At 40.0% G+C, this 25,657-nt stretch overlaps 3 protein-coding genes across 5 annotated transcripts in view; 2 read left to right on the top strand and 1 right to left on the bottom strand.

Moving 5' to 3' along the window:
- The window catches only part of Magt1 (magnesium transporter 1), a 36,427-nt gene extending 31,324 nt beyond the window's left edge, over positions 1-5,103 (bottom strand). The window contains exon 1 of one of the 2 annotated variants that reach the window (XM_076918544.1): positions 4,857-5,103. In XM_076918544.1, coding sequence (XP_076774659.1) covers positions 4,857-5,057 — 201 coding nt within the window. In that variant the 5' untranslated portion in view covers positions 5,058-5,103. The remainder of the gene's footprint in view (positions 1-4,856) is intronic. The other variant, XM_034485293.2, reaches the window with a different exon arrangement.
- Positions 5,104-8,381: 3,278 nt separating this feature from the next.
- Cox7b (cytochrome c oxidase subunit 7B) lies at positions 8,382-14,115 on the top strand. The gene is made up of 3 exons (XM_034484778.2): positions 8,382-8,547; positions 11,834-11,958; positions 13,900-14,115. Exons 1-3 carry the CDS (start codon positions 8,508-8,510, stop codon positions 13,975-13,977), a joined length of 243 nt encoding a protein of 80 aa, XP_034340669.1. The 5' UTR covers positions 8,382-8,507; the 3' UTR covers positions 13,978-14,115.
- A 4,349-nt stretch (positions 14,116-18,464) lies between these two features.
- Atp7a (ATPase copper transporting alpha) overlaps positions 18,465-25,657 on the top strand; it is a 99,540-nt gene continuing 92,347 nt past the window's right edge. For both annotated transcript variants that reach the window (XM_034485395.2, XM_076918634.1), the window contains exon 1: positions 18,465-18,607. The gene's annotated coding sequence lies outside the window, so the exon portion shown is untranslated. The remainder of the gene's footprint in view (positions 18,608-25,657) is intronic.

Here is a 25,657-nt window from a genome sequence, read left to right on the forward strand (position 1 = left end):
CTAAAAACAACCCACAGAAAAAGGAGTAGAGACCCTCAGGTAAATAGGGGTATGGTGGTAAGGAAGAGGGAAAAGTTCCTCCAGCAAACTGGAGCTATCTGTACAAGCGTAGAAGACCAGAAAAGGCAGATAACTCAGCACACCTGATACAGAAAGAAAGCTTAAGGACTGGAGTTCAGAGCCTAGCACCCACATCAAACAGCCCGCAGAGACTCTCATAACTCCAGCTGCAAGGGAATCTGATCCTATCTTATGGCATCTTCAGGCAACCCTACACACATATACAATTCCTCCCACAGATACACATACATAAATAAAATAAAAATTATTTTAAGACAAGGTCATGGCTGAATATGTAGCTCAGTTGGTAGTGCTTGGTTCAGAGCACTTGCTGTTCCTGCAGAGACATGGGTTCATTTTCCAGTACCCACATGGTAGTTTCCAGCTGTCTATAACTCTAGGGTCAGATCTGATACCCTCTTTCAGCCTCTGTGGGCATTGCATACACATGTCACACATGCGTATGTTCAGGCAAAATACTCACGTGCATAAAGTAAGTATTTCCGTTTAGTTGTGTGTATGTACTTCTGTGTATAGGTATTTGCATGTGAGTTAGGTATGTGCATGAGGTGCCCACAGAGGCCAGAGGAGCAAGAGTCCCTGTAGCAGGAATTGCAGGAGGCTGTAAGCTGTCTGAGTGGCAGGAATTAAACTTGGTTCCTCTGCAGAAGTAGTACACAACACTGAGCTATCTCTTCAGCCCCCAAAATAAATAAATCTAAAAATACAAACTTTAAAAAGCCTGGGGGGTGTAGGGGAGCTGGAGAGATGGCTCAGCAGTTAAGAGCACTGACTGTTTTTCCAGAGGTCCTGAGTTCAATTCCCAATTGTGAGCAACCACATAGTAGCTCACAACTAACTGTAATGGGATCTGATGTCCTCTTCTGGCCTGTCTGAAGACATTGACAGTGTACTCATATACATAAAATAAATAAATAAATAATTCTTTTTAAAAAGAAAAAAAGCTTGAGCTGATACAAGGCTGGTTGATGAAGAATATAAAGGCTAGAGAAGCCCTTTTTATATTCTACAAAGTAGGTTAAGAGGTTTCCAGGTTTTCCCTGTTAGCACTTCTGCAAGCATAAAAATGGGTCAGCAGGGCCTTGTGCACTGCAGGTAAGCAGTCCACCACTAAGCTACCTATCTAGCCTGGAACACTGACTTCTGTTAACAGTACTTGCTATTCTTGCATAGTAGTTGATACACACAGCAGAAACAGTAAGTTACTTAAAGCATACAGTGAATACTGCTACTATCTCACTATACTACTTTTCCCCCCTGTATTTTTGGTATAGATTTCTGACATAAAAACATGGACTTTTGGGAAACACTTTCCCCAATTATAAATAAAAGAACTATTGAGTTACAATTTCCTTAATATTTCTTTGTGGTTGTGCTTGGATCTTGTTTACAATGATTTCCTTTGGTATACATAAAGAAGAACAGGCTAAAGGTCAGTCAGGTAAGGAGTTAGAGCAATATATTTCCAAATTCTGAACAGTGGGCATGAATAAAAGGGAGTTAGAATTAGACTATCTAAAAAAACAATTATTGGCCAGGTAAAGGTGGTCCATGCCTTTTATCCCAGCAATTGGGAGGCAAAGGCAGGTGTCTCTCTGTGAGTTCAAGGCCAGCCTGGTCTACAAAGAGTGTGTTGCAGGACAGCCAGGGCTACACAGAGAAACTCTGTCTCAAAAAACAATACAAAAAAATTTATTGAGGTAAAATTTATATAACAAAAAAATCTATATTAACCATTTTAAAATATACAATTAGGTGTTACTTCCCTTAAAAATTATTTTTCTTTTTAAAAAAGTTTTATGTGTTTTGTCTACACGTATGTATGTGCCCACGTACATACCTAGTTTCCCCTGAAGTCCAAAGAGGGCATTAAGTTCTCTGGACCTGGAGTTCTTGATGGTTGGGAACACTATGTGGATGAACCCAGATACTCTGCAAGAACAACAAATGCTCTAGTTCCCCTCCCTTTCTGGTTTTAGTTCAAAAGAAAATTTGTGAACATAATTTCACTAGTAGAAATTCTAGTTTAAAAACCCTTTACTTTTGGGTTGGGCTTGGGAGTACACAACTATAATTCAGCACTTAAGGCGAAAGCATGAGGATCAGGAATTCAAGGTCATTCTCAGCTCCTCAAAGAATCTGAGGCTGGTCTGGCCTAATTTCAGGAACTCCTGTCTCAAAATGACCAATAACAAAGAACTTCTCACTTTTTATTTGAAAAGATGAAGCAGGACCAGTGAAATAAAAGTGCTTATCACCAAGTCTATGGCCTGAGTTTAAACCCTGGGTCCCATATGGTAGGAGAGAACTGATGCTTGCAATTTATCATTTGGCCTCCATATGTATGCAGTGGCACTTAATCACCACCCCCCCAAACAAATACAATTTAAGGGATCAGAGAGATAGCTCAGATCTTCCAGAGGATCCTTCAGTTCCCATCAGTTGGCTTGTAATAGCCTATAATTCCAGCTCCAGGTAATCCAAATGTCCTCCTTCGGCCTCCACAGGCACCTACACAAAGTAACATATACACACATACATGCATGAAGGCACACAGGCAGGCACAAATAAAAATAACATATTGAAAAATGGTTTTGCCAGTTAAGAGCAACAGTTGATTTCTCAGGGCACCAGATTATGTTCCTAACACTCATACAGTGTGGCTCATGTAGAGTTCCATGGGAACTTCTGACCTCCAAAAGACAACAGCTACACACAAGGTGCACATCTATCCATTTAGGTAAGCACTCACATATCTAAGATATTGTTTCAATTACTTAAAAATAAAAGCAAATCTTTAAAAAAGCTGACAAAAACAAAAAGACTAAGTGTCCTGGAAGAGTGGCAGACAGACACCTGTAATTCTAGCACTAGAGAGTCTGAGGCAGGAGGACAAACTCAAGACAAGCAAAACTTTGCCCTGTGATTCTGTCACCCCAAAGGAAGGAGTTCAAGGCCAGCCTGGAATTATGTACCAAAACTTGTCTCAATAATGTCTTCTGTGGACATTCAGACAATACCAATATATAGGACAATATCTGAAAGCATTTCCCTTACCAACATTACTAAATGCCTACAGATAGCAGCTCTTAAGGGACAGTATCGTGTCTTACTTACAGAATTTTGAGTCTTTTCCTATACATGTACATACACTTATGAATATGGCTTAAAAACAGGACTTTAAGGGTAAAAAACAAATGTATTACTCTGCATGTAGTTGTCTACAAAGAATGACTTGGAATTAACCCCCCCCCCAAAAAAAAAAACCCACAGCAGGCAGTAGACAACACGTGTTAAGAGCTCTTCTTTTGCACAGCATTGGTTCCTAGTTCCCACATGGCAGGTCATGACTGTCCTCAAGTCCAGTTCTAGGGTATTTCACACCTTCTTTGGGCCTCCATGAAGGCAGTGAGCACACATACATGCAGTGCACACTCAACAACATAGAAAAGCTGTTTCAATTTCTTGGCCCAGCAAAAAGGCTGCTCACTAGATTATATCTTTGATAATTGTATACTTTTATTTTCCTTTTTACCAACTTCCCTAATTTAATGTTTTTGTTTGCTATTTTTTTTTTGGTGTGTCTGTTTACAAATAGGGTCTCATGTAGCCCAGACTAGTCTCTTAACTCAATTAGTAGCCAAGGATGACCTTCAATTCCTGAACCTCTTTCACTATGGTGTTTTAAATACACGCATGCCCATCATATCAGGCTTGGCTTAGTTTTTAATCTTATGAAATAATTCAAATACTCAGATACAAAAATTAGTTTATTTATTAACTTAATAATTGCTATGCTTAACTGGTATTTAAAAAATGTACTCATAAGTTTTGTGTAGTTCCGAATGCACAGGAAATGGCATTAGAATGAATGGATTTAATCTACTTTAAATACAATAGTTAACTCTGTAAATCTAGGGCTGCTCTCACTTATAAAATGGAAGGGTATAAGTAATTATCACTAGTCTTTTAAAGCTCTGTAAGTATATGGTTCTAAGTCACAAATGTTCAAAAACACAGGGCTAAGATCCATCTGTTCGGACTGCTAAACATCAAACTTAAAAAAAAGAATGCTGGGCGTCCCAGCTCACACCTGTAACGCCAGCACTTAGAAGGCAAAGGATTGTCTTGAAGTAAAGGCCAGAATGGGCTATAGGGGGAGAATGCTTCAAACGAAACAGAACAACAACAACAACAAAAACCAGAAAGGGATATAAATGTTGTATGTTTTCTACATCTCAAAGACAAATTCTACAAATTGGGGGTGGGGCTTAGTTTGCTCATTCTTGATTCGTTTCTGTCACAGAACACAGGTTAACACGCTTTACACTTTCTGAATGCTTGAAAAACGGGCATGAAAGTGGCATCATCTCTCTCATCTAGTTTTCCCACTCCTGGGCTGACATGGTAGACAGATCTCACACACCTCCGAGGGAGGTACACATAGTCGACAGCAGAACCTTGCATTATTATACTCTCTGGGTAGCAAAACGAGCTCCTCAGCCCAACACACAAAGCGGTCCGAGCTCCAGGAGTGTCACAACTTGTAGCTGCACATTCTCCAGCTGCTGGAAGCCAGCTGGTCACCTACTCCAGCCTGCTTTTGGATTCGAAACCCTATACACTAGAAGTTGCAGCTCCCGCTTTTGTGAAGCCAACTTCCTCCCAACCGCGGAATCCAAGTCACGCCCAGCACAGATCCCTGGGAAGGGGCGAGAGGACCCTCGCTAGCCCCAAGTCGAGAAAGTCCCTGCCGCTGGCAGGCGCCGCCTCACCTCCTTCTTTCTTTGGGCACAGGCCGAAGGAACCTTGGAAACGAGCAGCAGTGCCACCGCTGCGGTTGCACACACACACCAGAGCCACCTCGGCGAGGCCATGTTCACTGGTCTCTCTCGGCGCCAGGGCGAAACTTTCTTCCAGCACGGTCCGAGGGTGGGGCGTGAGAACGGGCGAACAGAGCCCTTGCCGCTCCCCATTGGCTCGGCTCAGCCCTGCCGCGCGACCCCTCGCATTACGTCACACGCAGCAGCCGCCTGCTTTAAAAAAAGTTCTTTTCCGATTGGTTCCCGGCAGCCAATAGGAAAAGGATAATCTGGAGGTTTTTTATTGGTCCGCTATAAAGGCTGCACCGCCCCTTTAGTACGTGTAAAGACAGCGCTCAGCGGACTTTCAATACACATGCGCAGGTTTGAAATGTTGCTGGATTTTCGGGGGGGGGGGGGGGTCGGGGAGGAGGCACAAAATGGCTTTTACATTTAAAAATGGAATCGTCCTCCAGAAAACGTTCCTTTAGAATTGTTTGAATTTGAGCCGGCCTAAGTAACGCAAGCCTCTAATCCACGCATTTGGAATGTGAAAGCAAGAGCATCAAAACAAGGTCATCTTTGGCTCCATTGTCAGTATCCCAGGCCACCTGATCAATATAAAATTGTCTCAAAGATAAAGGAGTCCTTGTGATTTCTCACAACCAAAATCCCAGCATTTTGGAGGTGGAAGTGGAGGCAGGACGATTAGGAGTTCAAGAATTCAAAAAACCTTTAGAGTTCCATTCTAGCCTGGGCTCTTACACAGATTTGAGGGAACTACATGGTCAACAGCAGAAGTTTGCGTTATATCCTCTGGCTAGCAAAACAACTTCCTCAGCCCCAAACCCAAAACTGACAACACCCAAAACATCCAAACATCAAAAGTGGTTTTTTGTTGTTGTTGTTGTTTTGTTGTTTAGTATAATATTCTGGTAGAGGGGCTGGAGAAATGCTCAATGGTTGAGAACATTTAACTGTTTTTGGAGGACCCACATGGTGGGTAACAACCTAGTTCATGGGATCTGATGCCCTTTTCTGACCTTCACAGAGATCAGGCACACACCTGGTGCACATGCATGCAGACAACACACACACACACACCCCAATCTTTTTTTTTCAAGCACATGCTATTGTTGAAGATGGCTCAAGTACTGTCCCTATGACTGGAACTCCTCATCAAGCTGCTTTGGTCATAGTGTTTCAACATGGCAACAGTAACCCTGACTAAGACACTGGGGATATATAGATCACTTGGTAGGATGTTTAACTGTTACTTGTATACACATTGGTTTAATCCTCAATATTTCCTCAGCGCGTGCGCGCACACACACAGTATAATTTGGATTTATTTATTTATTTTGCAGCCCAGGACAAAGTAAAGGATTGAGTAAAGGATCCCACACAAGCTGGGCAAGCATTTTATCACAGCTACATCCAAAGCCCAAGGTGCATTTATTTTGAATTAGGTCCTGCCAGAAAGCAAAAATCCCACAGGATTGTAATTCCACTATTTGGAGAGTTAAGGAGATGGATATTGAAAAAAAGTAACTGCTTTAAAAGGGAGAGGGGCTGGAGAGATGGCTCAGGGGTTAAGAGCACTGACTGCTCTTCCAGAGGTCCTGAGTTCAATTCCCAACAACCACATGGTGGCTCACAACCATCTATAATGGGATCTGATGCCCTCTTCTGGCCTGTGGGCATGCATGTAGGCAGAATGCTGTATAAATAATAAATCTTTTTTTTTAAAGAAAGGAAAATTATTGGTCTCAACATAAAGAGATATGAAATAAGATGAGCATGTCGGAGCATGGCTGTAATCCCAGTACTCAAGAGATAGAGGCAGGAGGATATCAGGGTTTAATACCAGTCTAGGCTGCACAGGGAGTTCCTCCCTGAGCTACAAGAGACCCTGCCTCAAACCAAACCAAACAAGACAAAACAAACAGAAAGACAGCTAGAAAAGAAGAGACTAGGAGGGGAGGGGAGGATGCAATAGGCACACGTGGTGGCACATGCCTATAATCCCAGCTCTTAGCAGACTATAGCGGGAAAAGCACAACGTTGAGGCCCACTTAGGTTACATGGCGAGTCCCTGATTGAAAGAAGTGGAAAAATGCATGTGAAAATAGGATATGAAAAAATTAAGCTGGGACTCATAGGTCAGTTTAATTCCTGCTACTTGGGAACCTGAGGCAGGAGGATTGTAAGTTCAATGCCTGCCTCTACTTTAGGGTGAGTTAACAGCCAATATGGGCAACTTGGTGTGAGCTTATGTCAAAATCTAAAAAGAAAAATGTTAAAATGGTTAAATTATAGGGATGTCAGCTCACACCTATAATTCCAGCACTTGGGAGACTGTAGCAGGCAGTTTGCCATGAGAATGAGGCCAGGCTTGGCTACATAGTAAATTCCAAGTTAGCCTGCACCACAGGATGAAATCTTGTCTTAAAGAAACAAAAATAAACAAACAGGCATACCAAATAAGCATGGTCGCTTGAGTATCTTTGTTTTATGCTCACTCAGGTTGCTTTCGGAGTATGCACCAGAGTGGTCATATGGTACAGAATCACCAATGAATACAAAACATAAAAGGTTGATGTGGAATAGGATACTCATAATGCATTGTTCACAGGTTACACTTTCTTTTGCACACATCCCTCCTTCCCCCTCAAGACACTTTTTTTAATTACAAAGGGAAAGCAGTGATTTTAAAGTGTAGAAATCTGGTGTGCAGTGCTTTGATTAAATTATTAAGTTCATACTATTACTGAATGGGACATGCCAAGGTCCTATACATTCTGGTAGGATGCTCTAAGAAGCAGAGTTTGATTTGTACATTATTTCTCTAATCATGATACTAGAAAAGCTAAGGCAGAAGAATTGCAAATTCTAGGCCAATCTGGGCAACATAGTGAGTTCTAGCCAGTATGGGTTACATAGGGAGAGCTGTTTTACACAGAGTTTTTTTTTATTTCTTTTTTATTTTTTTACACAGAGTTGCTTAAGAAGATACATTTGTATATAGTATTCTTGCCAGATGTACATAAACTGGAATCCCTAGAAAACAAAAAAGGCCAATTGATCTCCCAGCATTTGAGAGGCAGACACAGGAGTATCTCTGCACGTTCAAGGTCAGCTTGGTCTACATAGAGAGTTCCTGGTCAGCCAGGACTAAATAGAAAGACCGTGTCTCAACTCCCCCCAAAAATTACCATAAAGAGATTAAAAGTGAAACCAATTAACATAGGTAATAGGAGACAAACCTCTGGAGTTTTAGCACCGTTTTGAAGCTGGTGAGTTATGTAAGGTCGGTGTCTCAGTTCTTGTTTATAGAGTCCTAAACCTTTGTCCAAAGAGTTATCTCCCTGTTTTGTAAATGCTATTCTATGGCAGCCATCAAGCTCGAAACTACATTTCCCAAAGGCCTTTCTTTTTTCTCGCAGGAAATAGGATTACAATTTCTATAGGTCAACCTCCAAATCTCGCGACATCTCACCAATTCTCATTAGGAATCCCCGCTGAAAGCCATTTTGTTTTTCAGGACTCTTTGCAAGGGTATCTGGGGTGAATTTGCACCAAGGCAGCAGCTGTAGTAGCCGCAGTTCCATCTCCAATTCCACGATGTTGCCCTTGGCCAAAAACGCACTAAGCCGTCTCCAAGGTGAGCAGATAATGTGGGCGAGTCCTTTACGACACCTGGGATCTGCCTGTCCTCGTGCTCTCATGTCCTTTTCCTCCAACCCAAATCCTGCGGTTTTAATTCTAGGTGCACAGGTCCCTGTGTGGTCTCCAGTCACTGGGATGATAGCCATGACAGCGGTAGCCGTGACAGTGGCTTTATCATCCTGTCCTTGTGTTCCTAACCTAGTTATGCATTCTCTTTCTTCAGGGACCTATGATTTCCAGGAAGAACGCTTTGGCGGACACCTTGCTCTTTTTGCGATGTTCTAAATTTTAGCTTTGGGAGTGTATTTACATAGAAGAACTGATCTCCTACAGTAACAGTGGTAGGAAACTAAAGCGACCTCATCTGGATTTATAGCAAGGGGGAAACCCTAAGCCTGGCAGCTTTGAAGAAGTTGCCTGTAGATTATTAACAGAATATTAGCTATAACGAAAACAGTCATGGTCATTTTTTCCCGCTTAAAAGGTAGGCAAGTACGTGGAAATTTGAGGCTAGCATTAAATGTGGACAATACACTGGACTGGAAAGGAAAAAAAAATCATTTTCGTAATTGCTTTCCCGTGAAGGTGACCTTCAGTAATGTGAATAAAGGTGACCTTACACAAATACCTTTAGCTTGCTTCTTAGCCATGGATTTAGTTTTATTTTACAGAGATGTTCGGAGAGTCTCATGCTGTGTTCTAAGCACTGAAGTACTTTGGGAATAATTGAAAAAATAGGATTCCAACTGATCTTTCATTTGCCACAAGCTGTTCATTATTTCTTTCACTCTGGACAAATAATAGCTTTATAAACTTGTTTTTGTAAAACAGAGCTTAGTAAATAATACCTGTTTCATAAGATCATTAACCAATCTCTGGTCATTAAACTTTTTGTTTTTGGTGTCGAGGAGAGACTTAAGGAAATCCACTTGGTAAATCAGTGTTGAAACAACAGTTATTGGGAAATCTCAAGTTCTTTGATCTTTAAATGATTTAGGGACTTTTAAAATAATGTAGAAAAAGTTTTTTGTTGTTTTTTGAGACAGGGTTTCTTTGTGTAGCCTGGGTGTCCTGGAGCTTGCTCTGGAGACCAGGCAAAAAGGTTATTTTTTAATGTTTATTTTGTTGTGTTCCTATTTCTCATACTCAACCTTTTAAGTGTTCTGGAGCAGAATACATTATGGAGTGTTTATGAATTTGCTTATTCTGGATGCGGCTGTTTTCTGAGGGAGGGTTTCAAGTACACTAGGTTGACCTTCCATTTAATTTGTAGCCAAGAATGTCTTCAACTCCTGATCCTTTGCCTCCATTTCCCAAGTGCAGGGATTACAAGTACTTATCACCTTTATGGACCTAATTGTGTTTGCTTCTCAAGTGTTAGGGATCAAGTCTAGGGAACGTTAACCAATTGGGCATTTCCCTGGGTGTGACTGGTTAAAGGTGAAAGTAAAAGCAGCTAAAGAGCTAATACAATGGTTAAGTAATTATTAGGATTATACCACATAAAGACCATTGGGTTTTTTTTTTTTTTGAAGGGGGTGGAGTTTGATATAATTTGAATCCAACACTCTGAAATAGTCTTGCTCTGCAGCCCAGCCTGGCATCAAAATTGAGTATAGTTTTTCCGACCTTAGCCTCCCAAGTCTTGAGAGTAGGGGTATAAACTGTCACACCTCAATTCAATATTGCTTTTTCCTCTGTATCTTTAAGCACATTTAAAGACCTTTAAAACAATGAGGAAGTGATGTGTAGATTTAGGGAGAAAAACTAATGCTTTTCTTGGTATTTACCACTTCTTTTGAGTTTTATTCCTTAACTAAGCTGCCTACATACCTTGTTCTTCATCCAAACTTGATTGGCTTTTTGGTACAGTAGATCTATCTATCTCTGTCGATTTTAATTCCATTTTTCTACATCTATATGAAGTCCTACTTGCCTAAATGCTGAGTTAATTCTACTTTCTTATACGACAGAGATTCGTGTCTTCATGTATAATACTCACTTCTAGGCTAGAAATTACCTGATGATAAAATCTGTATCTCATACATTTTTTCTACTCTATTTTTTGAGACAGGGTCTCATGCACCCTAGGTGGATCCTCCTGCTTCCACCTTCCAAGTGCGTAGATTACAAATATGCTTGTCTGCTTATATATACTCTTATTATATAATCAAAAACCTTATTCTTTACCAATTATTTTAAAATCCTGCTTACCATAGTTTGGGGGCATAGTTTTACAATGATAAACTTTTATTTTTGTTGTGAAAATTTTCAGGAATCCAGAAAAAATGAAAATTGTGTGAAGAACATTTACCATTATGTGTCAATATTTTATTGTATTTTTTAAATCATGTTTCTGTCCATGTGTCACTTTATCATATTTATTTTATTTTTAAAAAATGATTTACTAATTTTATGTATACAAGTACATTGTAGCTGTCTTCAGACACACCAGAAGAGGGCATCAGATTCCATCACAGATGGTTGTGAGCTACCATGTTGTTGCTGGGAATTGAATTCAGAACCTCTGAAAGAGCAATCACACCAGGTGGTGGCGGCGCACGCTTTTAATCCCAGCCCTTGGGAGGCAGAGGCAGGTGGATTTCTGAGTTCGAGGCCAGCCTGGTCTACAGAGTGAGTTCCAGGACAGCCAGGGCTACACAGAGAAACCCTGTCTCAAAAAGCAAAAAAAAAAAAAAAAAAAAAAAAAAAAGAGCAATCAGTGCTCTTAACTGCCGAGCCATCTCTAGTCCTCAAATTAATTTTTTTTGAGATATTTAACTGTAGCTCAGGGTAGCCTAGAATTCACTGTATAGCCCAGTTTGGCCTTGCACTCATGGCACTTCTCCTGTCTCAGTCTCCCAAGTGCTGAGCTTTCTTTCAGGTATGAGCCTGGCAGTTTGTCTTATTTTCCACAGCATTTGACAAGGTACTTACTTGTTTGTCCCTCTGCCCATCTTTCCGTCCGCCCTACCTCCCTCCCTTTCTCTCTTTCTCTTTTTGTTTTGTTTTGGTTTTTTAGAGACAAGGTTTCTCTGTGTAGTTCTGTCTGTCTTAGAATTGGCTTCTAACCTGGCTGGTCTTCAACTCAGAAATCTGCTTTCCTCTGCCTCCCAAGTGCTGGGACTGAAGGCAACTACCGCCTGACCACTTGTTATTGTGGTTAACATTTAGTTGAATTGTAGTAGTCTGTAGAATTCACTGCCTTTGCTTTCCTTATTGGCAGTTGTGTTGGTTTGATTTTGATATTTGATTCATGTATTTCTGTGTTCTTTTCTAAGTTCGAAGCATTCAGCAAGTAGTGGCAAGGCAGAGCCATCAGAAGAGGACACCTAATTTCCATGACAAATATGGAAATGCTATATTAGCAGGTGGCAGCATCTTCTGTATTTCTACATGGACATATGTAAGTACTATTAGTTGATTATTTCTTTTGCAGTGCTAGGGATTAAACTCAGGGTCTCATACATGTTAGGCAAATGCTCTGTCACTGAGCTATAATCTCAGGCTCAATGCTTTTTTAATTTAGATATGTTTTATTCTCATCTAGTCTATGTTAATATATTTTATTCTCAACTAGTTCTAGTTAAGGATTGGAAAGACTGTCTGATCAACCCAATATGTGTGTCTTCCTTTGCATTCAGCATTCATTCATCTTTTTAATGTTTCCAGTAACAAAGTTTTTGTTGGATTGTAAGGCAGCCCTTTTCTGTATTGTGTAGCTGTTAGAAGAATCTTATTTGTGGAGCCAAAGCATGGTGGTATATGTCTGCAAGTGTGAGGTCAGCCTGGGCTATATAATGTACATAGTGAGAAGTTACCCCTAAAACAGTTAAAACATTCTAATGTTGAGCTACATATGCTTCTCTTCATAATTTGTGTATCAGTTCATTGCAGTAGAGAAATTCTGACCCATCATATTTCCATATGACATCAGTGAATAGAAGATTGCTGTCATAGGTTATAAAGTACATGATTGACATTGACAGGGCCCTGTGTGCAAATTCACAGCAATAAGAACAACAACATTGCCATGGTGTCTTTATTAAGCTGAAAACATTTATAGATCTGTTGGCCAAGTTTTTTTGTTGTATAAGTTCTGGATTTTCATATTTTGAGTCAACTTCCTAGATATACTTCAGTGACCTGAATTCCTTCTAAAATCCTGTAGTCACAGCTGAGGCACACAAGCCAGTGGGGTTGGAGATACACACCTGCAATGCCAGCACATGGGAGGTTGAGGCAGATAGACTGAGAGAATAATAAGAGCAGCTAGCCTGAGGTCTACGTAGGCTACATAGCAGACTTTTTGTCTCAAAACAGAAAACAACTCCAAAACCCAAATGTAATTTTCTTGATAGATAAAATATACCTTGTTTACCATATTTTAGGGTTCTACATCTGTTGCTTAACAACTTGTTTTCTCTAGTTATTTTCTTGTTAAAAGTAGAAATTTTGAAATTTTAATAACTATATTTCTATGTAAGTGATACAGATTGCTGTGTGAGGTGGCACACACCTGTAATCCCAACAGTAGAGATACAAGAAGATCAAGAGTTTAGGGGCATCTTAGTTACATAACAAGTCTAAGGTCACCCTGGGCCACATGGAACCAAACCTGTCTCAATAAAACAAAGGGGATAATTCATCCCTTGCCTGAAATATACTATTAATTTTAGTGCTGAGGATTGAACCCAGGGTCTTCAAGCATTTGTTTATTTTATGTATATGAGTATACTGTAGCTGTCTTCAGGCACATCAGAAGAAGGTATTGGATCTCATTACAGATGGTTGTGAGCCACCTTGTGGTTGCTGGGAATTGAACTCAGGACCTCTGGAAGAGTAGTCAGTGCTCTTAACCACTGAGGCATCTTTCCAGCCCTAAAATAAGTTTTGATTTAAAAACAATTTCAAAATTTATTTCCTCAGACTTCTAGTTACATTCCACATACTTTTTTTGGGTGGCGGGTAGTTGGAGACAGAATTTCTCTGTATAGTCTGAGCTGTCCTGGAACTCACGCTGTAGACCAGGATGCCCTCAGAGAATTGCCTGCATCTGCCTACTAAGTGCTGGGTTTAAGTGTGTGTGCCATCACCACCAGAAATTCCAATCAGATGTGGCCAGTGACTCCTATATTAGACAGTGCAGATTTAGACCATTTTCTCCAACTCAGAACGGACAGCAATTTGTTTTGACTGCTATGTAAAGCACTATATACCAGGTGACTTGCTGTTTATTGTTAAACTAAGGAGCAGAATTTCTTTGTAATTTTGAAGATACAGTTTCCAAGTTGAGAATGGACTGTGGTTTAAATATGTATAACTGACAGCCTTTTAATTCTTACAGACAGCCACACAAATTGGAATAGAATGGAACCTGTCCCCTGTTGGCAGAGTCACCCCAAAGGAATGGAGAGATCAGTAGTCATGTCAGCTGGTGCAATAATCAAGGAATTGTTTCAAAACTAAGTCATAAGTGAATGCCAAGTCAAAGAATCATGTACTCATTAAACTATGGCAGACTGAAGAACAAATAAAGAAATAAAGTATCTTGAAACCTTCATCCTAGGTTTTGTTTTCTTTCTTTGTAAATGAAGCCAAGCATGATGACTTTTCATTTATTTAAGCTGGTATTGTCTCTTAAAATGGCTCCCCCCCATGAGGTGGTATGAGGGAAATCTATGATCAGGAAGGCACCTTCATAGTAAGCTGAAATTATAGCTAGTGGATGAATAACAACAGAGCTGTTTTAGGAGACCACTGGGTCAAGAGTTTGACCATATAGGTTATGCTTAGTGCTCTCTACCTCATGGTTATATTTGGAATTGTCACTAACTCCTTTCTGCTTAGACACTTCACACTGTCACCAAACCCAAGGGAATAATAATCCTGTATGAGCTAGGTTTGCTAAAGACTACTACCTCCTTACACTGTATGGCATATTCATTTTAATTAGGTGTTAGATTTTTCAGCATAATACTTAATTCTTAGGATCTGTCATATGCTTCCTAGTTATTTAACTGTTGCTGAAAAAATAAGAGTACCTGTTAATCATGAGTTTAAAGTGATATATTTTGATACTCATTGGCCTCTCCTGTTGGTCTTCTATAATTATAGCAATATTATATAACATTTAGGTTTGGGGATTATCCTGAATTTATAGTATATGGCAATGGACTTCCTGTGTAAGGTATAAACTAAACGAAATAATTGTATCACAGGTTCCATTACTTTTTTTGGTTAGAGCTGTAGTTTATAATCATTTACAATGTTTTAATAAGCAGAACATGGAATTTCTGTTGCCTTTAGCAATTTATCTGATAGGAATTCCACATTCTGTTTACTAGAAATAGTTTTCAAGATTTCTAACTACGTTAATGCTGTTAGATGAAATTGAAGCTGGGTGTGGTAGCATATACCTTCAATCTCAGTCCTCCTGAGGCAGGGAGGATCACTGCGGTGATCCAGGCTACTCAGGCCCTACATAGTTAAAAGACATTGTCTCAAAAAAGAACCTTGAAACATTTTTATGAGATCTGTAGAAATGTTCAAACTAGTACTAAGTTATTCAAATACAGATCAATCTGAAATGTTGATTAAACAAATTTAACACCTTTGTACATCTTTTGAGCTTAGAGCTAGCACTCATGAGGCGGTAATGTACACTATGATTTGGTCTGTTTTTCCATTAATCATCCTCTCCAGTCCCCTTCATGGTCCCTCTCCCGTTTGAGTTGTTCCTTTCTGTCAGGTAAGTGATAGTTGTCAGCTTCATGTGGCTTTTTTACATTTAATGTGTGTGTATTTTGTACCGACATGTGTCACAGTCCACATGTGAAGATGAGAGGACAACTTGCAGAGGACAACTTGAAGGGGTAGGTTCTTTACCATGTAGGTCCTGGCAGCAAATGCCCGACCCAACCCCAGCTTGCCTCTCTCTCTCTTGTACTTATTTTTTCCGGGTTTTTTTTTTTTTTTTTTTTTTTTTTTTTTTTGAGACAAGGTTTCTCTACCCTGGCTGTCCTGGAACTCCATCTGTAGACCAGATCAGCCTTGAACTCACAGAGACTACCTCTGCCTCCTGAGTGCTAGGACGAAAGGCATGTGCCACCAAGCCTGGCTTTGATGGGTGATTTTTAACACTACCATAACCACTAGTAGAAATGAAGCAGTAGTTAGTTCAGTTTTGTTCTTACAGTATTGGAACCTTGGTGCTTTCCTGCTTCACTCAGGCAAGTTCTACCTTTAAGCTGTTATAACTAACACATTACTTTGGATTTCATAATTACCTGGAGTTGGGAGGTCACTAAATGAATTTATTTTGTATTTTGTATGGATGAAGACTTGAGACAGCTTACCTCAGAAGCATTAGCAATACTTAAAGATTCTTTTGAGGGACTATGAAGTACTGTTAGATTAAGATGGATGCCATAAGTCCTGTTTTTAACTTACTCTGAAATGGAATTATGTATTTTCTATTTCTATGGATGGAGTTACAGGCAGTTGTCAGCCATTCTGGCTCTTAATCAAAGAGCCATTTCCTCAGGCCCAATGTTATGTTCTTACTTGGTGACTTCATTAAGGATAGATCCCATATTGAAACAATTTGGAGGTGCTTAGTATTTGCTGAACTCCCAGCAAACCTGAAAACATTGCCTTATAATTTTTCATTCAATATAGTAAACATGAAAAGAATGTTAATATGCTTGAGTATTAAGGGACTAGAGGATGCAGGCAAAGGTGACATTTTAGTGAGGCTGCGAGTGACAGATAAACCAGTGTCTAGATTAACTAGAGGAATAGCTGACTTGCTATTCTGATTCTCTAAAGCTCATTTCTTGGTTCCTATCATTGAGTGATTTTTATTTTTTTATTTTTTATTTTCATGACAATTGTATTGAGGGAAAATGTGTCCCAAGTGGCCAAAGGTACAAAGTATGTGAATAGTGATACTCTTTTAGTTCAACACCAATCAGTTTGCACCTATAACTCAGTTTGCTGATATTTGGGAGCACACTTAAAAGTTGCCTTAGTTTCTTTTTGAAAGTTAATTTTAAGATTTCACACTCTCTCTGTTCCCACATGTTCCCAGCTGGCCTCTCTTACTGTCTTTCTCGCCCCCCTTCTCTGCCTCTACCCCTCTTTCAGGTCCTTATTTCTTTCCCCCACAATAAATCTTTATACTAAAAAATTAATTTTAAAATTATGTGCACATGTGGGTGTAAGTGGCCTCAGTTCAGAGGGTGTTAGGTCCCCTCTTACAGGAGGACCTGGAGTTACAAGTGGTTGTGAATTATCCATTATTGTACTGAGAATTCTGGAATTTGGTTTCTTCAATCAACACAGAAATATAGGAATATGGTTTAGTTTTAATCCCAGGTGTGGGATATGGGGCTGCTGCAAACTACCCACAGCAGCTGTGTATGATTTGCCTGGTGCTCTAGCAGAAGCATGGTTTTGCCAGCTGCAGATAGTTTCTGCAATTGTATGACATTTGGAATTATGGGTATATAAATGCTAGTGCCCCCATATATTGGTTTGTGGTTGGTGGTCTTTCAGGAAGTTTGATTTTCATTTGTTGTCGTGCTCAAAGAAGAAATAAACTGGTTCCAGGGATCTCTATGTCTTCCCCCTCCATCCTTTCTCTCCTATCTCCTATCTAGCATAGGTGCTGAAACAGGATGGTGGTGGACGGGGATGATAAAGGATGGGAAAAGAAGAGCCTGCAAAGTAACAAAACCTAGCTACACATTATCACATTGTGGATGCTGGGAACTAAACTTGAGTCCTCTACAAGAACAGTATGTGCTTTTAACCATTGAGTCATCACTCCAGCCCATTTATATTTAAAATTGTTATTTATTTTACATGTATTTATTTGTGGGTGTGCTGTATGTCCTACAGCCCAGGCATAAAGACAGAGAGAACAATTTGTGGGGGTTCTTTCCCTCCACCAGGGATGGAGCTCAGGTCAGCAGATTTGATGGTAATCATTTTCCTGCAGAGGATTAAACTCAAGGAATTGCCAGCCTCCTTGAATGATGTCGTTATATTTTATTTGAGAAAATTGTGTGTGTGTGTGTGTTTGTGTACCAAATCATTTATGTGGGGTTAGAGTACAGTTTGCAGCAGCAGTCTATCACTCGGGTAGATTTATTTTTTGTGTATGCGAATTTTGTTTGTATGTACATCTGTGCACCACGATTAGGCAGTACCCTAGAAGGCCAGAAGAGGGCATCGATTCCCTGGACCTGAAGTAACAACTGTTGTGAGCTGCCCTGCGTTGTCTGCAAGAGGAGTCAATAATGCTCTTAAAGATTGAACTATCTGGAGAAACAATTTTCTTTGAGACAGGCTCTCACTCTATACCCCAGTATGGATAGGACCTCACTGTGTAGCCTAGCTGGTTTCAATTCGCCATCTTATTGCCTCTTCCTTTCAAGTGCTGGGATCACAGGAACAAGCCACCGCGCCAAATCACGATGTCATTTTTCATCAGAGGCTTGAGAGGAAGTTTCTGGTTCTGATTTTTCCCGTCTGGAGTTAGTTTAGTAAGTAAACACGTTTTGCCAGGTCTATGATATTTTATGCTGGCAAGGACAAACTATGGGTTGGTTTATGGCAAGCCCTCACTATTCAAGTACTTTTCCCCCTTTTTTGTTGAGTTTGCCTTAGGCATTGGGGGTGGGAGCTTAAGGAACTGCAAGTGCCTAACACATCTTGGCCGAGGATGCATGCGTGCACCAGGGGGCGCACGGAGCTCTGGGCGCGTGCTCCCTTTCACGTGACGTGGACCATTTCCCTAGTCGGCCCAGCTTCCGGGCCCTGGCATCACCCGGAAGTGGGGGCCTCGGAGGAGGGCGGGGCGAACGCTGTGGGCTGGGGAGCCTGGGGCTGGGGAGGCTGGGGCTGGGAAAGCCATCGAGGGAGGAGCTGCCGCCGCCTGTGCCTAGACTCTTCTGTGTGTGCGAGCGCGGAGGCTGCGTGCTGGTTGATCGCTGCCGCCCTGCGCCCTGCGGAGCTCCAGAGCTCCAACCCCAGCCCTGGAAACCCAGGTAAGTTCCACAGTGGTTTCCCATCGGCGACTTCACTAGAGGGGCTCTTTTGTCAGTTGATCGGTACGGTCTAGGATGGTGAGAAGGTCACCACTTTAGGCTGGGGCAAATTCCTGCACAACTCATATATTTAACCACACTTAGGATTTACCCTCTCAGCCAGGGCAGAGAAAGGAGGCTGAGTCCTGACCTGTGTCACTTTTTTGTACTCTCCTGGAGAGAGTATCTTGATCATGTGTGGCCTGTGCTAATTGTGGACACGAGAAGGTCTGAACCGCGCACTGGACTTCTTGTGGACTGGGATCTTTGATTAATGACATCTCTTTCTACTTTAGAAAATAAGGTCCCGAATATCACCATCACTGACTAAATATTTTTCTAAAACTGGGTATTTGGTTTCTTGTCACGCTCTGGGAGCATAAACTAAACGGAGACTCCTTACCCCTTTTTGTTCTTTGTGCTCCATTTCCAGTAAAGTTACAGCCATCCCTATCCCACCCTGCCCGCTTTGCTGAGGCTCTTCCTCCCTCTTTTCAGTGCTGGGGGTTGAATTCAGTGCCTCCCACATGCTGGATTGTATTTTACTTTTGACTCTTTTTGTTGTAGATGCTGAGGTTATTTTAAACACGGACAACACTCATGCTTTTACAAGCCAATATTTTTCTAGGATCTGAACTTTGTTTTAATTATGCCTCGTTATTTAGTAATATGGCTTTGTATTGAGACAGTGCGTGTAGAACATTGAATTAGGTGTGATACTGAAGTGTGAGAGATGGGGTGAGACTGTTAAGACAGTTCCTGGACTCAAAAGAATTTGCAATCAACTGAATCGAATTTGGCCATGAAGACTGGGTTCTAGCAACCTCACTAATTGAATAAACAACCTAGATTCTTTCTACCATCATTCTTAAAGATTATTTTGAACAGAGGTTTTAGTTTTTTTTATTTTCAGACTTTCTTGTTTCTATGGTAATGAAAGGTTTTGTTGTTATACTTGAGTGTCCCACAACGAAGTAGGAAAGGAACACACAGTACATAGTCACTTAAAATCTCACTAACATATATTACAACCAGGAAGTGTTATAAACGTGTATGGAAGGAAGCACTGGAGCTGGAGCTGGAAAAATGAACAGGACTTAGCTCTGGAGGGGTGGAGGAATGGAGGGATAGTCCAGGCACAGAAATACTTGTAAGATCCTACTGCACATGTGCATCTCTATTGCTAACAACCACACCTTTCAAGATTTCAAGAGGGAAAAAAGGAATAAGGTCTGTGAAGGTAGTTTGGTGGTAGAGTCTTGCCTTTCCATGGGCGAGGCCCTGGGTTCTAACTCTGGCAGCTTGAAAAAAAATCAAAATATAAAAGAAGTCATGAAGGATAGTCATATAGAACTAACTGTTAACCCACCAAAAGCCTACATGTAGAAAAAACTCAGAATGATAAACACAGTTATAGTGTGAGGTTTAATGGTAATGTAACCCGAAATGTAAACGACACTAAAGTAAATAAGGTGTCATTCCTGTGTGGGAGCATGGCTTACCTTCCCCTTGTTGTGTTTCTTTGTTGAACCTCAATCAGTTTTTAATTCTGATTGAGTATTGTGTCTTAATTTTAAAAACAACTGGGTGACAATTGGGTGTAGTGGTGTCCACCTTTGATCTCAGCAGTGAGGAGGCCAGAGGCTGGCAGATCTCTGAGTGAAAGGCCATTTTGGTCTGCAAATCGAGTTCCAGGGCAGCCAGGGCTAAACAGAGCAACCCTGTCTCGAAAAACCACACACAAAAAAGTTGGCAATGAGTAACAATTTTTAAAGCCAAAAGTTGTTCCAGTTTCCCCTCAAGGAATCCTTGCATTTCTTCTCCAAATTGATTTCTCTCTTTGTCTTGGTAATGTGATAGAAACTCTTCTACCCAGTCTTAGATCTTGATTTGTGGTCCCTAGCCAGGTTAAACAGTTTTCTTCTGAAAGATAGGTTAACATCTTTGTTTCTTAATGAAGAAGGCTGCTGTCTTTGAAAAAAAGTAACAGGTAGTGATGGTACATGCCTTTAATCTCAGCACTCAGTAGGCAGGGTCAGGTGGCTCTCCATGAATTTGAGGCCACCCTGGTCTACAGAGTGAGTTCCAGGACAGCTAGGACTACACAGTGAAACCCTGTATTGAAAAAAACAAAACAACAAAACAACAACAAAAAGAGAACTGACTTTTGTCTATATGTTCAGATTTGCTTGTCAAAATATTAATTGTAAATTTTGACATTACAGAGAATGAAAATATATTCATTTTCCAATTAGGAAAGTAAATTGTCAGAGATATTTGTCTGAGCTGATACAGTTCTTAGTACATATGAAAGTAATATTTTAGAGTTTTCTCCTAAAATCCCCATTACTTATCTTTATTAAAGGGATAGTTCAAGTTTTCCAAGTATATTTGGTCTTAAATTTTTTTGAGACAGAGTCTCTCACCACATATTCTTTTGCTGTCCTGGAACTCACTGTGTAGAGGCCAGGCTAGTCTTGAACTCGTGGAGATCCGCCTGCCTTTGTGTACTGAGTTCTGAGATTAAAGGCATATACCATCATGCTTGGAATAAATACATATTTATTTGTGTGTGTCCTTTGAAATTAGGAGACAGCTCTGGAGCTCTGGAGCTGAGGTTACCAAAGGTTATGGACTTAGCTGCCTTAGATGCTAGGAACCAAATTTAGCTCAGGAAGTAAAACCCATCTCTCCAGTTCCCCCATTTTTTTTTGGTCTTTTTGTAATAGGATTTCTGTATGAAGCCTCAGCCGGTCTGGATCTTGTTATCTAGATCAGGCTAGCTTTGTATTTGATAGTGAGCTTTGACTATACCTCCCTGAGTACTAGGATTGCAGGTGACCCTGCTTTTTATAATAGAACATTCTGCTTCAATTAACATCCTGCCAGAAAAGGGTTATTTTTTTTTTTTTACATTTTTCTTCATTTTTTTGGAACATGTGTGTGTATTGTGTGGGTGCCTGTATGCAACAGCTCTTATGTGGATGTCAGAGGACATTAGGCTTCGTGGCAGGCACCCATACCAGTAGGGCCATCTTGCAAGCGTGTTATGGTTTTGTTCTTTTTTATACAGTGTTTCATGTAGCCCAAGCTGTCTTTGGACTCCTGTTTCTCTTGTTTCTACCTTCCAAGTGATGGGATAATAGAAGCCAGTGTTTTGTTATTAAATAGAGATATTTCCTAGGACTCAGTAAAAATAAAAATGAGGCAGATAATCTGGCAAATCATGACCAGTGTTTCAGTAAGTCTGGCAACTCTGATTCTTTTACTTCTTGTTCTCAGTCTGTAGGTTGACTTGATGTGACACAACTTATTTCTGGCTATGGTGGTATGTGCTTAATTCACAGCACTTGAAAGGCCAAGTCAGGAACACTAAGAGTTTGAGGCCAGCCGGGGCTCTATAGCAAGGCCAAGAACCAAAAAGCAAAACAGAAAACTTGCAAACTGAATTTATTGAGGGAAAATGGCAAGAAAAGAAGCAATGTTTATTTTGAATGTGTATTGTTACAGACTGGGTACTGTGTTTCTGCTTTTGTGTTTTGTGTCCTTTGTTGTCAGCAGGCTGATTTCCTCATTTTGTGAGTTCAAGTATGTGAGAGATCACACTGATTTTCACAAATACTTCTTTTCCTGTTAGAAATGAGGATTAAAATATCCCATTTTTGAAGTGATTAAATGGGCATCATCATATGTTCTGTGATTGTTTGGAATTGTGCAGCTATGTCTAGAGGATTTTTAAAAATTACTAATATTTATGTAACTTGTGTAGAAGTGAAATTTTCCAATATGAAATGAAAAGTGCATTTAAATGGATTATTTCACATGGCAGGAATTCTGTTTTAGCCCGGCTCTTTACACTTGCTGATTTTGTTCATTAAAAAAATGTGTTTGCTATATGCTGTTGTGACTGCTGCTGTCCCTGTATGTGCAATTGATGTCACAACTAAAACAGATAGAAAAGGAAAAACACTTGAATCACTTCCCTTTTCCACTCCTGATGGACAGTTTACAGAGCTCTATGTGCCTCTTGGTATTAGGAAGAAACTGGTTTGTGTCCCCCAACCCCACCCCCTGCCATGTGTCAGTTACTGTTTCTCTCTCATTTTTTTGGTGATGAGTATTGAGTCAAGTCTTCAGGTCCAAGTGCCTTTCCACTGAACTATCTAGCCATACTCTCCTTCCTTCCTTTCTTCCTTCTTTTGTTCCTTCCTTCTTTTCTTTCTAAATTTTATTTAATCTTTTTTTACAGTCCAGATTTTATCCCCCTTTGGGTCTCTTCATGGTTAGGTGCATCTTCTCTGACTGAGTACAAATCCGGCAGTCCTCTCTCTGCTGTATATGTGTCAGGGGCCTCATATCAGCTGGTGTATGCTGCCTAGTTGGTGGCCAAGTGTCTGAGACCTCTCAGGGGATCTACATTTTATTTACATATGTATGTGTATATGTATGTAGTGCTGGGAATTGCACATCCTAGAAAAAGCTTTGCTACTGAACTATATCCCCAGCCTCAGTGGTTTTTATTTTTATTTTTTATTTATTTTTTTATTTTTTTTTGAGACAATCTCACTATGCAACTGCATCTGGCCTGAAAGTCACTATATAGCCCTGGCTGGCCTTGAACTTGTAATCCTGTTGCCTCAGCCTCCCAGGTACTAACATTAAAGATCGGAGCTACCATGCCCAGCTTCATTCTGCTCTCTTGGGGTTTCATCTGGTCTGTGCTATGTGCCACTTAGGAGAAAGAAGAATTGAAAACACTTCAGTTGCGACCTGAAAAAAAAAAAAAAAACACCAGAAAAGATTAGAACAGAGAAAAAGAACTGAAAAGTTGAGAGGCCTCTCTAAAGAATATTCTCAAAACTCTGTAGGAGAAATTTGTAGTCACCAGTCTGATAATGTTTCTTAAAAGTGGCTCCTAAGGGGGTTTGGGTGTAGCTCAGTTGTAGAGCATGTGTTTACCATGTGTGTTTCCCTGCTTTCAATCCTTGGCACAAGGAGGAGTTGACCCTACAGCTAACCAAGAGTTACAAAGAGCTCAGTTGTTAAGAGTTCCAAGTATGTGTGATCTCCTTTGTGGTGGAATAAAGGAAGATATCTAACATTTGCTTTGAGACAGGATCTCCCTAACTGGTCCAGATGGTCCTGTAACTCACTGTGTAACCCTAGCTGACCTCAAACTTGAGATTCTCTTGCCCTTGCCTGCTGGTTGCTGGAATTATGGGTATGGACCACCACTGCTATGCCTGGAATGTCTAATTTTTCTGTTGGTAAAATCATTTGCTCTAAAAATAATGGTAATGTTGATTGTTTCTCCTCCTTATTTTTTGTGATGATAAATATATAACCTATTTTATGCTAGACAAATACTCTCCTGAACTCCAGCTCTAGTAGAATTCTTCTTATCAATAATAAGTTAGTATTCTATATTAATTATTGTTAGCATATTAGTAAGTAGATACTATCAAGTTTAGGGTATAATTATTAATAAATATATTACTAAAATAGTAATATTTGTATCATTTGAATATAGTTTATTAATTTTGACCAAAATGTTTTCTGATATTTCATTTTTGATTATTTCATTTTTTTACTTTTATTTATGTGTGTGCACATATGTACGCTATGTGTGTTTGAATAATTATGAAGTCCACAGGGCCTTGGATTCCTTGGAACTGAAGTTACAGAGACTTGTGAACTCCTGGTATTGATATTGGGAACCAAATTTTGGTCCTCTGTAAGAGTTACAAGTGCTTGTAACTGCTGAGCTATCTCTTTAGATATTTCTTTTAAAATACTTTATCTATCTATCTATCTCTCTGTGTATATGTGCACATGTTTATAGGTTCCTGAAGAAGCCAGAAGAAGACATGGGTTCCATGGACCTGGATTTACGGATGTTATAAGCCTCTGGATTTGGTTGCTGGGTACTGAGATCTGGCCCTCTGTAAGAATAGTATGAGTTCTTAAGTTATGAAGCTATTTCTGTAGCTTATTTTTGCTTGTTTTTATTCTTCCTTTGAGAAAGAGTTTTACTCCAGGCCTAGGTTGCCTGCAACTTACTATGTAGCCTGCTTCAACTCCCAGGTACTGAGATTGCAGGTGTGAGTTAACGTACCTGAATTTTGTTTGTTTTGAAACTGGTTCTTGTTTAGTCCAGGCTGGCTTTGAACTTGGTCTGTAGCCAAGGATGACCTTGAGTTCCTGATCCTCTTGCCTTCACCTCCTCAATACTGGGATTACAGACATGCACTGTCACTAATAGCTTCCTATTTCACTGTTAATTCTCCTATTAAGTTTCAGTTCTAATTTATAGCCACAATATCTTGATAGTGACTTTTAGTCACAATTATAAATACATTTTAATGTATCAATTATATATCTTCTAATATTGTCCATCTAGAGCACATATATTTTTAGCTGGGTCTATTAATTTGGGTCATGAGTATATGCCTTAAGCTATTACCTATACCAAGAATAATTAGAGGAACTCGAATTTCAACCTAGAATGTTTAGGACCAGAATCCTCACTTTTAATCCTATGTCCTAGCACATCTCCCAAACAATACAACGTTGCCTTTTTTGATAATGAGTTTTATTTTATAGTCCATGGTAGCTTAGAACTCACTGTGTCTCAGGATGGCCTTGAGTTCAGTGATATCCTCCTGCTGTTGTGCTGCCATTATTCTCACATGTAGCTTTTTATATAGTTGTAAATCCTTAAATCCACTCAGGAATGATTGCCAATAGGAGATTTATTTTCTATATTGTATAATTTGACTTTTAGTGCAAAAGAATTGTGGAAGAATTTGTTCACAGTGATTATTAAAAATATAACCCACAATTTTAAATTTTTAAAAATTTATTCTTTAATCTTTTTTTATAGTCCAGATTTTATCCCCCTCCTGGTCCATCTTCTGACTGTTCCACGTCCCACACTCAATTTCCCATTTCTTAATTTTCGAACATGTGCTAAGTCATAGGATCAAGAGTCTTCTTGTTTGTTCATTTTTT

This window comes from Arvicanthis niloticus, chromosome X (genome assembly GCF_011762505.2).
Source record: "Arvicanthis niloticus isolate mArvNil1 chromosome X, mArvNil1.pat.X, whole genome shotgun sequence".
Lineage (NCBI taxonomy): Eukaryota > Metazoa > Chordata > Mammalia > Rodentia > Muridae > Arvicanthis > Arvicanthis niloticus.

What these genes read in the sequence shown, in the direction of transcription:
- Cox7b (XM_034484778.2), top strand. Translation starts at nt 8,508, where the DNA reads ATGTTGCCCTTGGCCAAAAACGCACTAAGCCGTCTCCAAG. An exon ending in CGCACTAAGCCGTCTCCAAG is followed by an intron (nt 8,548 to 11,833) that starts GTGAGCAGATAA and finishes TTCTTTTCTAAG; the next exon opens with TTCGAAGCATTCAGCAAGTA. An exon ending in GTATTTCTACATGGACATAT is followed by an intron (nt 11,959 to 13,899) that starts GTAAGTACTATT and finishes TAATTCTTACAG; the next exon opens with ACAGCCACACAAATTGGAAT.